The sequence below is a fragment of the Saccopteryx bilineata genome, chromosome 6 (assembly GCF_036850765.1).
Source record: "Saccopteryx bilineata isolate mSacBil1 chromosome 6, mSacBil1_pri_phased_curated, whole genome shotgun sequence".
NCBI classification, from domain to species: domain Eukaryota; kingdom Metazoa; phylum Chordata; class Mammalia; order Chiroptera; family Emballonuridae; genus Saccopteryx; species Saccopteryx bilineata.
This window is the reverse complement of record NC_089495.1, coordinates 51,362,691-51,375,228: the sequence shown is the minus strand read 5'-3', so window position 1 is coordinate 51,375,228 and position 12,538 is coordinate 51,362,691. Positions and strand designations below refer to the sequence as shown.

General features: G+C 36.1%; 1 protein-coding gene across 1 annotated transcript in view; it reads left to right on the top strand.

The window, feature by feature from the left end:
• The window catches only part of IPO5 (importin 5), a 42,839-nt gene that overhangs the window by 9,759 nt on the left and 20,542 nt on the right, over positions 1-12,538 (top strand). Inside the window, exons 3-9 of the mRNA XM_066234795.1 lie at positions 734-926; positions 2,936-3,038; positions 4,124-4,220; positions 4,436-4,540; positions 7,539-7,661; positions 7,747-7,867; positions 10,315-10,402. Of these exons, the coding sequence (XP_066090892.1) occupies positions 734-926; positions 2,936-3,038; positions 4,124-4,220; positions 4,436-4,540; positions 7,539-7,661; positions 7,747-7,867; positions 10,315-10,402 (830 nt within the window). The remainder of the gene's footprint in view (positions 1-733; positions 927-2,935; positions 3,039-4,123; positions 4,221-4,435; positions 4,541-7,538; positions 7,662-7,746; positions 7,868-10,314; positions 10,403-12,538) is intronic.

The window sequence follows — 12,538 nt, the reverse complement described above, 5'->3', positions numbered from 1 at the left end:
GGGTTTAATATTTTCAAAGGCTTATTGATTTAATATGATCAAATTTTAGAATGATGTTTGTCTCAACTTTTCTTTTGATAATCCAAAAGAGTATTATATATTATATACAAAATGCCAAACTTAAATATATGTATTCTACAGGTTTGAAAATGGGATAAAAATATTCACTTGAGATTATCACTTTTTTGGTGTTGGTAACTTGTAATGTTTATTTACATGAATGAAGTATAAAGAAAAATGGATTTGATAGCATTTTATCTGAGAGGTTAATGAAGTCAGTAATACAGCCCAGGCTGGGAGTGTAAGATTATGTGGTGAAGGCACTGCAGATACTAGAATGAGAACCAAATGAGGAAATAGGAAAAAAGCATTATAAGGTTTGCAATTTATATTAAGATTTGTTTTTCTCCAAATAATGTATTGAAAATAGGAGTTTTAAACAGGTTTATCACTGCTGTGATATGTTTTCCTATTTGAGATCTAATATATTCAGGGCTTTTCCTCAGCTATAAACAAAAATAGCTTTTGGGTGGCGTTTTCTTTATAGTAGGCTAATGTGATTAGAAACAGTTTTATGTGTTTTACCAATTTTTTTTTACTAGAATCTAATAAAATTCAGAATGAATTGTAAAAATGTAATAGTGAAATATATCAATGGAAGGTTAAATCTAGTTTGCTGGAAATTTTTTCTCTAGTATGACAGCAGGTTATTAACCGTGTTATCTATTTATAGGCTAGACAAATGGCCGCCGTTCTCCTAAGACGGCTATTGTCCTCTGCATTTGATGAAGTCTACCCAACTCTTCCTTCTGATGTCCAGACTGCCATCAAAAGTGAACTACTAATGATTATTCAAATGGAAACACAGTCAAGTATGAGGAAGAAAATTTGTGATATTGTTGCAGAGCTGGCCAGAAATTTAATAGGTGTGTAAGAAAATGAACACGGGTTCTAACAACGTGGGTACACTTGTATGGGGATATTTTGCAACAAATATTTGTACTCTTTTCTGTTGGGAGTCTGGATGCAGAGGGTTGACTGTATGTGTTGTCCTGTACCATTATTTATAAGGGACTTGGGCATCTGTGGAGTTTGTTACCTGACCCGGGTCGTGGAATCAATCACTGGCAAATACTGAGCAACAAATTTGGGGGATGTCAAAAGTTATGTGCAATTTTCTATTGTGTTGGGGGTCAATACCCCTGATCCCCACATCGTTCAAGGGTCAAGTATATATTATTTTTTTAAGTGGAATCTTTAGAGGAAAATCTTCAAGTGCCTGGGTAACATTTATTCTGTTCAAAATGAGAGTGGTTACAGATTTTGCATTTAGGGCCAAAAATTACAGATATTTGTGAAATGTAGTCATAATACTTACCACTGGTCTTTAAAACATTTCTGTGGAGAATTAATTTTGTAATTTGTTTGAATATTGTCAGTTCTATTCCTCCTTAATCTGTAAAGTTTTGAAAACATAGTCTTAACTTGTAGCCTCTTTTATAGGCAAGCCAGTAGAAATAGAGATCGGTGCAATCCAGGTGCTTTTGCTATTTTATTTTTGTATTTACAAGCTATGTGCATATGCTACTATACTACTATTCTATTTACATTAAAAAATACCCAAAACATCTAAAATTACATTAACAATGTAATTGAGTATGCTTTGTTAATTACTCTTTTTGGCAGATTTATAAATGCAATTTTAATTCATTTAGGTGGCATTTTTAAAGGTTGAAAAAGGATACCTCGCTGTAAAATAAGGGCTAAATGGGAGAGCATTGTTGGTTGTGCTTAGTAAATCATAATACTAATTCTTTCATCTCAGCTGCCAACAAAGTTCAAGACCCACTGAAACTTAATTTTGAGTTGTTTAAAAGCTTAGAAATTTTTATTAAAAATTATAAGTGTAGAGTTAGGAATTTTTATGTGATTATTTTTAACTCAAAATCACTTAATAATAGAGATATTTTCAAAATGTTTCAAAGTGCTCTCTTTGTAGATTTTTTTTTAAGCAGCTATTAAGGGACAGATTAAGAGTATTTGGTGTCAGCTAAGCAGTCATTTCCAACAAGGTCAGCAAATACGGAGGAAATTTTTAACAAAAAAGTATATAACTCAACTTTAATTCTCAAACTCTAAGTTTCTTGCTAATTTTTATTTATTGATTTTAGCCAGAGAGGTAAGGGGAAAGAGAGAGAGAGACATTGATCTGTTCCTGTGTGTGCGCTGACTGGGGACTGAACTGGCACCTCTGCCCTTCAGGCTTACTCTCCAACCAGCGGAGCCATCGGGCGGGGCAACTCTTAAGTTCTTTGTAAGAATATAACCAATGAGTCTTATAACTAATACAGGAGGTTTTGTGATAACTCATCTTTATTTCAAAGTATCACAGAAATTTTATAATAGTAAATACATTGATAACATCTGTCAGCACTTAAAACTAGAAAGCGTGAGCACCCCCGCTCTGGGTTTTTTGATTCCCACTCCCCTATCTTCTCCAGTTTGAAAGTAATAATTATTTTGGTTTCAAGACCTTGTTACCATACATTAGCTTTGCCTACTTTTTAACCTCTTTAAGAACAATAGTGTCTATATATATATATATATATGTAATATGTATATATATAATATATATAAGATTCAACCAATCAAGTAGTCATAGTGATGCCTTTTTTCTAAATCTCACCCCTTAGAAAGACCACTGTTAGTTAATATCTGGGCTTATGTAACCCAAATAAAATCAATTGCTTTTTACAAGATTATTATGTCATTTTTAGGTTAAAGGACCTACTTTTATTGGAATTATTTTTTTAATTTTGTGCAAAGACTTTTTATACTATTACATATTTTGATGAGGCTTATAATGAAAGGATTCGCCCTTAATGGTTTGTAGTTTTGACTTACATACTTTATGCCTGGATTTCTTTACTTTTAGATGAGGATGGTAACAACCAGTGGCCTGAAGGTTTGAAGTTCCTTTTTGATTCAGTCAGCTCTCAAAATATGGGACTGCGGGAAGCTGCCCTTCACATTTTCTGGTATATACATGAACTTTTTTCTTTTTTTTTTCTTTTTTTTGGAAAATTTTTATGACATGAATATGCAAAGCACATTTTTATTTTTTCAGTCTAACTTTTGAGCCTTAAAATAATGCCTTCAGATAAGCTTGGGTTTTGTGTTGGAAGTAAAACTGAAAGCAAAAAAGCTTTTTTATTTCATATTATGATCCTTGTTTGTATACAAGGGTTCTCTGGAGCTTTGTTTTTTATGCTTCTGAAAAAAATTATGATATGGTTTCTTTTGCTTTATTTGGAGATTGACAGTACTAAATGTAGCTTTTAGAGATCTGCTTTAGTAGAGGCATCTTAAGAGAAAGAAAATGTTTGTAAATCATTTTTTTCTGAGTCTTCTATAGGCAAGTTTTACAAAAATGTAATATTTTAATAAGTTGCTGTGTGTTTATAAGCGTATGATCAAAGTTTAGAATACAGTAACTGCATTAAGAAAAATTTTGCTCTACTGTATTACACAGTTTACTGCATTTAAAATTAATTGAATTTTTACCATTTTAAGATCATATACATTTTTTTAATGTTATACCTTGAGCATCAGAAGAGGATAGGCATAGATATTAACCCCATTTTCTACTTTCTTCATCAAATGCATCTTATATCAGAAATCCAGAGTAGAGAATTAAGTATTTAGTTTAATTGTTTACCTAATTTAAAAAAGAGCAGAACCTAAACTACTCTGGATAACCAGGACTAGGAGCAGATGGTTAGAAAGCATGGGTGTTGCAGCCACCATCTGAAACTGGTTGCTCTTGTCCCACCCTGCACTCTAGGTTAACTTCCCACTGAGGCAAAGTGATAAGAATGCAGCATTGGACTGGGGTAGAGATCTGAGTTGTGTGCCTGGGTCACACTCCCTGCTCCCAAAATAATCCTCTCCTCTGTGTTTGTTTCTGCTCACCCAAGCCCAAAAGGAGATTGCTTGGGGGAATGGGCATTGTTCAAACTTAAGGACTAATACACACTTTTGAATCAGGTAGACATTTAATTAGCTCTCTGATACTTTAAGATGTAACGTAGTTTTAAAAAAACCACTTTGGATCATTTTTTAGGAACTTTCCTGGAATTTTTGGGAACCAGCAGCAGCACTATTTAGACGTCATCAAACGAATGTTAGTTCAGTGTATGCAAGATCAGGAACATCCATCGGTAAATCATTTCAATTTCATTAATATTAACACCTAATTTAAGATAACATCTAACTCATAAAAGAAATTTCTATATTTGGAAGTTGTCTTTATTACTTACTTTAAAGTATAAATACTAGTTTTACTGATTAAGAAAAATTTCATCTTGAGTAAGAAAACTTGAACATGCCTTCATCAAAAATGTCTCATGTTTAACACTTTTCACTCTCATTTTAGATCCGAACATTATCTGCTAGAGCTACAGCTGCATTTATACTTGCAAATGAGCATAATGTTGCTCTGTTCAAACATTTTTCAGACTTGTTACCTGGATTCTTACAGGTAAGCAAACTATTTAAAATAGGTGATAATTACATCTTTATTGGTTCCTGTAGTTTAATAAATTCACATCAGAGTTCTCTGTGCACTTATTTACTCCATAAATATCTACTGTTTACTTTGTGCTGGTACTAGGCCCTGGGGATGCAGTAGTGAACAAAACATGGAAATCTTCATTCCCATTGAACCTACATCTATTAGCTTTAAAGATTCTTACTCTTAAAATGTTTAGGTTAGCCCCTGGCAGGTTGGCTCAGTGGTAGAGCATCAGCTCAGCCTTTGGTTGTCCTGGGTTCGATTCCCGGTCAGGGCACACAGGAGTAGCGACCATCTGCTTCTCCACCCCTCCCCTTTCTTTCTCTCTCTCTCTCTCTCTCTCTCTCTCTCTTTTCCATCCTGCAGCCATGGCTCAATTGGTTCAAGCGCATTGGTCCCAGGTGCTAAGGATGGCTCCGTGGAGCCTCTACCCCAGGTGCTAAAAATAGCTCAGTGGTAAGCATGAGCCTAGATGGGCAGAGCATTGGCCCCAGATAGGAGTTGCTGGGTGAATCCCTGTCGGGGCACATGCAGGAATATGTCTAACTCCCCTCCTTTCACTTAGAAAAAAAGAAAAAATATATTTAGGTTAGAGTTTCTAAATTTCTGTATAATGCAAATGATATAAGCAATTTATGCTTATTGAATAGTAATTATATAGGTTATTTCTATTGAATCAACCAAATAACCCATGAAATTTAATGCCCATTTTACATTAGGAGAAACTAAGGAGGGGATAAGAAACTTGCCCAAGGTTAGTGTTGGTAAGTGGTGGAATTATGCTTGATTCAAACCCAAATCGGACTGCAGTGCTTACTCTTAACCAGAGGGTTTATAACAGTTTGTATCTTAAAGTAAATAATGTATAGTAGTTAATTCCTATTATTGGATGGCAAGGTTAAGTTATTTAAGGACACCTTCTGCCTCATGAGAAGGTAAAATAAGATTGAGTAAATTGGAGCAGTTCGTATCAACCTTGTCAGACCCCAAACCCATTTTTATAACAAATAGTTTGTAACTTCCCATGATCTGTCCTAAAATGAAATTGTAGGTAACATAACTCACATACATGTACAGTTTTTAAAATATCATTAGGTGGCTTTAAATGAATACAAAGAAGAAGTAAAAAGAAACTAACATGTAATAAAAAAGGTATGTTTTCCACATATGAATGCTAGGGCATGGCTACCACAAAGGACATAGTAGATTAGGTGGTTTTTTTTAAAGTGATCTATACAAAGTCAATAGCTAAAATGTGGGTTGATACAGAGGTCTCATTGGCAAGTCAAAACCACAGTTTGCAGTTATGGTTAATGATCTGATTTCCAGAAATGAAAGTTCTGGATGAAACAAAGTGTGGATTCACTTTTTTTTTTGAGAAGAGAGGGAGAGAGAGATGAGAAGTATCAACTTGTAGTTGCAGCACTGTAGTGGTTCATTGATTGCTTCTCATATGGGCCTTGTTCTAGGGGCTCCCGCCAGTGAGCCCCTTGGGCTTCAAGCTGGAACCTCAGGGTTTTGAACCTGAGACCTCAGCGTCCCAGGTCAGTGATCTATTCACTGTGCCACCACTGGTCATTCTTGAATTATACAATATTTATTTGGGGGGGAGGGTCACAGTGCACTTTTTAAATGATGCAAAAAATAATTTGTGAGTTAGGTTCTAAGTTCTGATTATTATAAGTGAGGGTTTTTTTCTTGTTTTTTGTAAGTGTCTTATATTTACGATTTTGTGAAATACATGATAAGGTCTTGTGAGTTCCTCGGAGGCATTTGTGTCACAGGTGCAGGAAAATGGCTTTTGCCCGTTTTCAATCGTGACAACCAAGAAAATAGCTCCTTAGGAGAAATAACCCTGGTGAGAACTTGGTTAGAGAGGTGTTAGAAGAGCTAAAACCGTAATATCCTACATGATTCAGAGGATTTAATAGAAACTTTTCTCTCTGTGTCTTCAAACTAAGAAGATAGTTTAGGTCAGGAAAAAACATGAACTGTTTCATTCTATTTTAATAGTTTACTACCAAAAATTCTTGAGTTACTAACTGGTTAAGGCTGATGTCAGATTTATCTTCCAATGAATTTAGAGTAAGTTAAAATATTAGCTGAATCTTCTAGGAGTTGTCACTCTGAAATAGGCAGTAGTGATTACAAAGTGTGCTCTTAAACAGTGGTCCCCAACCCCCGGGCCTTGGACCGGTACTGGTCCGTGGGCCATTTGGTACTAGTCTGCAGAGAAAGAATAAGTAACTTACATTATTTCTGTTTTATTTATATTTAAGTCTGAACGATGTTTTATTTTTAAAAAATGACCAGATTCCCTCTGTTACATCCGTCTAAGACTCACTCTTGACACTTGCCTCATAAGTTCGACAATTATATATATTTTAAAATGCCACAGTTTTTATGCCAGTTGCATAATTTTATTTTGTGCATTTATCTGTCCCACACTAAAGGTCAGTCTGTGAAAATATTTTCTGACTTTAAACTGGTCCATGGCCCAGAAAAGGTTGGGGACCACTGCTCTTAAATACCGAAGGGACCAAACTTGAAATCAAAGAGAAATAAATTGGGTGATATTGGATACTTTAAATAAATAAGATGTATTTACAGCATGAAAAAGAGTAGGACATGGCTATAGGAAGGACAGGGAATCGATTCGTTCTAGTTATGAAAAACGTCCCTTGACAGCTTTCAGTTTTATTATGGTGATTATAGTGTCACTGATTTTAATTTTGACTTAGCATTAAATCCTTATTTTGTACATTTCTAGATGTAATTATTAGTTAAAAGGAGGTATACAAAGAGCTGTAGATAGAACAAACATTTGCATAATATAGATTGCTAAATTATTATTTAAGGAAAATACTCTAATTTCTCTGTCTGCCTCTTAATGTTTTGGCTAATAAGGCATCATAAAATGACTCTTGAGCACAGGCTTTTTTTTATCCTGTTCCATCTTCTGTAGGCTATAAATGATTCGTGCTACCAGAATGATGATTCGGTCCTAAAGTCGCTTGTTGAGATTGCAGATACTGTTCCAAAATATTTGCGTCCTCACTTGGAAGCTACTTTACAGCTAAGTTTAAAGGTAAATTAAATACTTCAGTATATGTTTTGTTTATTATTTTCAGTGAATGAACTACTAAATGTTTGCAAATATGTTTTCTTTGTAGTTATGCGGAGACACTAGCCTCAATAATATGCAGCGCCAACTTGCCCTTGAAGTAATTGTGACCCTTTCTGAGACTGCAGCTGCTATGTTAAGAAAACATACCAGCATTGTTGCACAGACTAGTAAGTCAAGGATCTTTAAATAGTATATATGAATATGGAAAATTTGTTTAATAAATTTGTTGAGAGTTGTATAAGTCCAAAGATTTGTTGATATAACGAGTCCTTTCAAAATCAGAAGAGTGGGGATGCGCATCTCTGTACATTCTTCATGCATATACCCAACTTGCTGGCTTTGCTGCAGCTCCCTTAAACCTCATGATAACAGGCATGACTTGTAATACCTGGAAATCAACCAAAAGATGTTTAAGAACTTTACAGAGAGCCTGACCAGGCGGTGGCGCAGTAGATACAGTGTCAGCCTGGGACACAGAGGACCCAGGTTTGAAACCCTGAGGTTGTCGGCTTCAGCGCAGGCTCATCCGGCTTCAGCATGGGGTTGCTGGCTTGAGCATGGGATCATAGACATGACTCCATGGTAACTGGCTTGAGCCCAAGGTTACTGGCTTGAGCCAAGGGGTCACTGGCTCAGCTGCAGCCCCCCAAACAAAGCACATATGAGAAAGCAATCAATGAACAACTAAGATGCTGCTTGATGCTTCTCATCTCTCTCCCTTCCTGTCTGTCCCTGTCTGTCTGTCTCTCTCTGTCTCTCTCTCCCTCTCTAAAAAAAAAGAGCTCTATGGAGAAAATTGGATAAAATATTGAAAGACTAAAGGAAATGTTGGAAGAACTAAGTATTCTCCTCAATCTATAAATTCAGTATAATTTTACTGAAAATTGCAATAGAGTTGGTCCTAAGATTAATCCTAAAATTCATGTCGAAGAACATAGGGCCTGGAATAGACAAGAGAATTTTGACAAAATAGATCTTTCAGCTATGAAGGTTTAGAATTTGTTGATGGTGCAGGTGTAGACAGATTGGATGGAACAAAAAGATGTGGGAGCAGATGAGGGAAAGCTGATTTTAAAAGAATTCAAAGGTCATTGTGGGGACTGGTTATTTCTGTCTAAAAGAGTATCACAATCTTAAATATTCTGTGTTTTTGTTGGTTGGGGTGTTTTTTTAGAAAATTAAATTTTAACAGGGTGACACTGATTAATAAGAGGACATAGGTTTCAGGTAAACGTTTCTATAGCATTTGAGCTGTTGTTGCATACCACAATCTTAAATATTCTATAATAACCAATTTGGGGTTGATAAAAATTAAATGATTCAGGTACATTTTATAAGTAAAGCTTGATAATAGAGATTTTTTAAAAACTGAATTAGAAACCATAGGTGCAGAAACATTGCTAAATTTGCAAAAAAGGAAAACAATTTTTGACCAAGAAAGTGCACAAGTGAAATTAAAAGATAAGCTACAGACCAAAGCTTTGATTAGACAAAGGAAATTCACAAAAGAGGAATCTGAGACAGCTAGAGAACACTGCTTCATCTCAATAAAAACAAGTGTCATTGTGGCTTACAGCTGTCAGAAACTGAATTACAAGTGTTGATGAAGATGGGGTATGGACAGGAGGAGACTTTTTCACAGCTCTAGGGCACTTCCCATTGTGAAGTAAGACACACCTTTTAAACTTCACTTTGAAATGCAAGTTTATTAACCACTATGAAGAGCAGTTTAGTGATTTTTAGTACTTTTGAAGATAAGCAGTCATGTCTTGAACTCAACACTTGTCTCAAGGAACTAAGTATTAGAATCTCATCAAAGCAAATTTTGTAATTGGAAACAATCAAATGTCCATCAACAGGATTGTGTTTATGTAGTGTAGTGCTATGAAGTAATTAAAATTAAATTCATGTGTGTTGAGAAAAAAGAAAATTGCCATGTAGTACTATGAAGTAATTAAAATTAAATCCATGTGTGTTGAGAAAAAAGAAAATTGCCAAGGATACATATAGTATGATACCATGTTTTATAGAAATTTTGAAATAGTGCGATCTTTTGTATATATATACAGAGATCTACAGTTCAAGTGAAAAAAAAAAGTTTGGAAGTGGAAACATTGATTTTATTATAGAGCTTAACCTCTGATAAGGGAAAGAAAGAATGCAACAGGATATGGGAAGTTTGACTTGATCTTTAATGTTAGTTCTTAAAAAGAGTAAGATCTAAAGCAAATGTGGCTAAAAAAAAAGTTAAAATTTGGCCTGACCTGTGGTGGCGCAGTGGGATAAAGCGTCGACCTGGAACACTGAGGTCGCTGGTTCGAAACCTTGGGCTTGCCTGGTCAAGGCACATATGGGAGTTGATGCTTCCTGCTCCTCCCCCTTCTCTCTCTCTCTGTCTCTCTCTCCTCTCTCTCTAAAAAAAAAAAAAAAAAAAAGTTAAAATTTAACAAAACAGGTGTTGGGCTCAGGCTAATAATTTTTTTTGTCTTACTCTCTTAGAAGCAAAGTGAATACTTTGTTTTTTACTTCTTAAAATTATTTTTTGTAAATGATGGTATTGACAAGATAAATAAACCATTGTCTTCAGATATGAATATGATATTATTTCTTTTAGTTCCTCAGATGTTAGCAATGATGGTTGATCTGGAAGAGGATGAGGACTGGGCAAATGCAGATGAACTAGAAGATGATGATTTTGACAGGTAATCAATCATACACACCAAATACTATATGGAAGTTCCTTGACAGGATAGAGCAATGTCAGGTGGCAATGAGAGCTTTAGGGTTATAAGGCCCATCTTTTCCCCACTGTATTCTATAATTTGGTATATGTATGTATATATAAAGAAGTTTTATTTGGGCCTGGCCAGTTGGCTCAGTGGATAAAGTGCGGGCCTGGCATATGGCCATCTTGGGATCAATTCCCAGTCAGGGTACACAAGAGAAGTGACTATCTGCTTTTCTTACCCTTCTGTCTCTCTTCCCCTCCCACAGCCAGTGGCTTAAATTGGTTGGAGCATTCGCTCCAGGGGCTGAGGATGGCTCAGTTGGTCCTAGCATTGAGCTCAGGTGCTAAAAATAGCTCAGTGGATTCAAGCATCGGCCCAAGATGGGTGCTGGGTGGATTTCAGTGGCATGCTGGAATCTGTCTCACTATCTCCCCTCCTCTCACTTAAAAATAAAAAAGACCTTGCCCTGGCTGGTTGGCTCAGTGGTAGAGCGTCAGCCTGGCGTGCAGAAGTCCCGGGTTCGATTCCTGGCCAGGGCACACAGGAGAAGCGCCCATCTGCTTCTCCACCCCTCCCCCTCTCCTTCCTCTCTGTCTGTCTCTTCCCCTCCCGCAGCTGAGGCTTCATTGGAGCAAAGATGGCCCGGGCGCTGGGGATGGCTCCTTGGCCTCTGCCCCAGGCGCTAGATTGGCTCTGGTCACAACAGAGCGACGCCCCCTGGTGGCCATGCCGGGTGGATCCCAGTTGGGCACATGCGGGAGTCTGTCTGACTGTCTCTCCCCGTTTCCAGCTTCAGGGGAAAAAAAAAAAAAGACCTTTATTGTGATAAATTCCTTTATATCATTTATCTGCCTAGACCAGTGGTTGGCAAACTCATTAGTCAACAAAGCCAAATATCAACAGTACAACGATTGAAATTTCTTTTGAGAGCCAAATTTTTTAAACTTAAACTAAACTATATAGGTAGGTACATTCCTTATTGAGGTAGCATCCACGCGTGATATTTTGTGGAAGAGACCCACTCAAGGGGCCAAAGAGCCGTATATGTCTCGCGAGCTGCAGTTTGCCGACCACTGGCCTAGACTTCGTTTAGAATGATTGTTTTAGCACAATTTCCTTCATATTTTCCTAATATAATACAATTTAACTTGAGGCTAGAAAGAAGACAGTGGTTTCGAGATTTGCACACTAGGTGACAGTAACACTGGGTTACTATTTTAACACAGATTCCTATGGAAAATTCAACCAGAATCTGTATTCACTGTCCAATAGTGATGATGGCTCCTTACGTGTACATGAAATATAGCACTTCAGAGCTCTGTTAATTGATTATTTCAATAGTCCTAAAGGTATATTATATCATAGATGCAGAATGGAGAAAGAAGGTTGAGTGATTTTTTCAAGATTACATAGCCAGTTGGTAGATTGGGCTTTAATACTATTTCTCTTACTCTTCTCAGGCCATCATACTCTCTCCCTTTCTTAAAAAGAACTGAAATTATTCCTCTGAAAGGCCAGTAGTCAGTATAAGCTACTATAGCAATACTAGAATAAAAGACACTTGATTTACAAAATATATGGTGTGTTTCTGAGGTTAACTCCATTATTTAAAATGACTAACTTCTGGTTTAAATACCATGTTGGAGTGTATGAAAGTAATCCTTCACTGGAAATAACCTAATAGGGCTGAGGAGAAGGCTGGGTTCAGATCAGATTTCCTTTCCCTGGTTCAGTTACTGTAATGTGCTCTTTCCTAGCCTGTAATTTGCTCTCTAAAAGGCACTTTCGTTTATATGGTTTATTAAGCTATTTTTTCTGGACCAGATGTATACAATGTTTTTATCTGTAAATGGCCATAAATATATTTTTAAATCTTAACTTGTTTTAAAGAACAGTTATAGCTTTATCTGTATGTACAGAGATGGGCAAAAGTAGATTTACAGTTAGGAGTATGCACAACAGTTTAATCTTGTATTATTTATTAACTATTGTAATTTTCATAAACACCTCTAAACCTATTTTTGACCACCTCTGTATAGTCTTGTCATCATAGAGCAGTTAAAGACTATGCACATGACAAACTCACTCCTAATTTTGGAGTTCTAACTA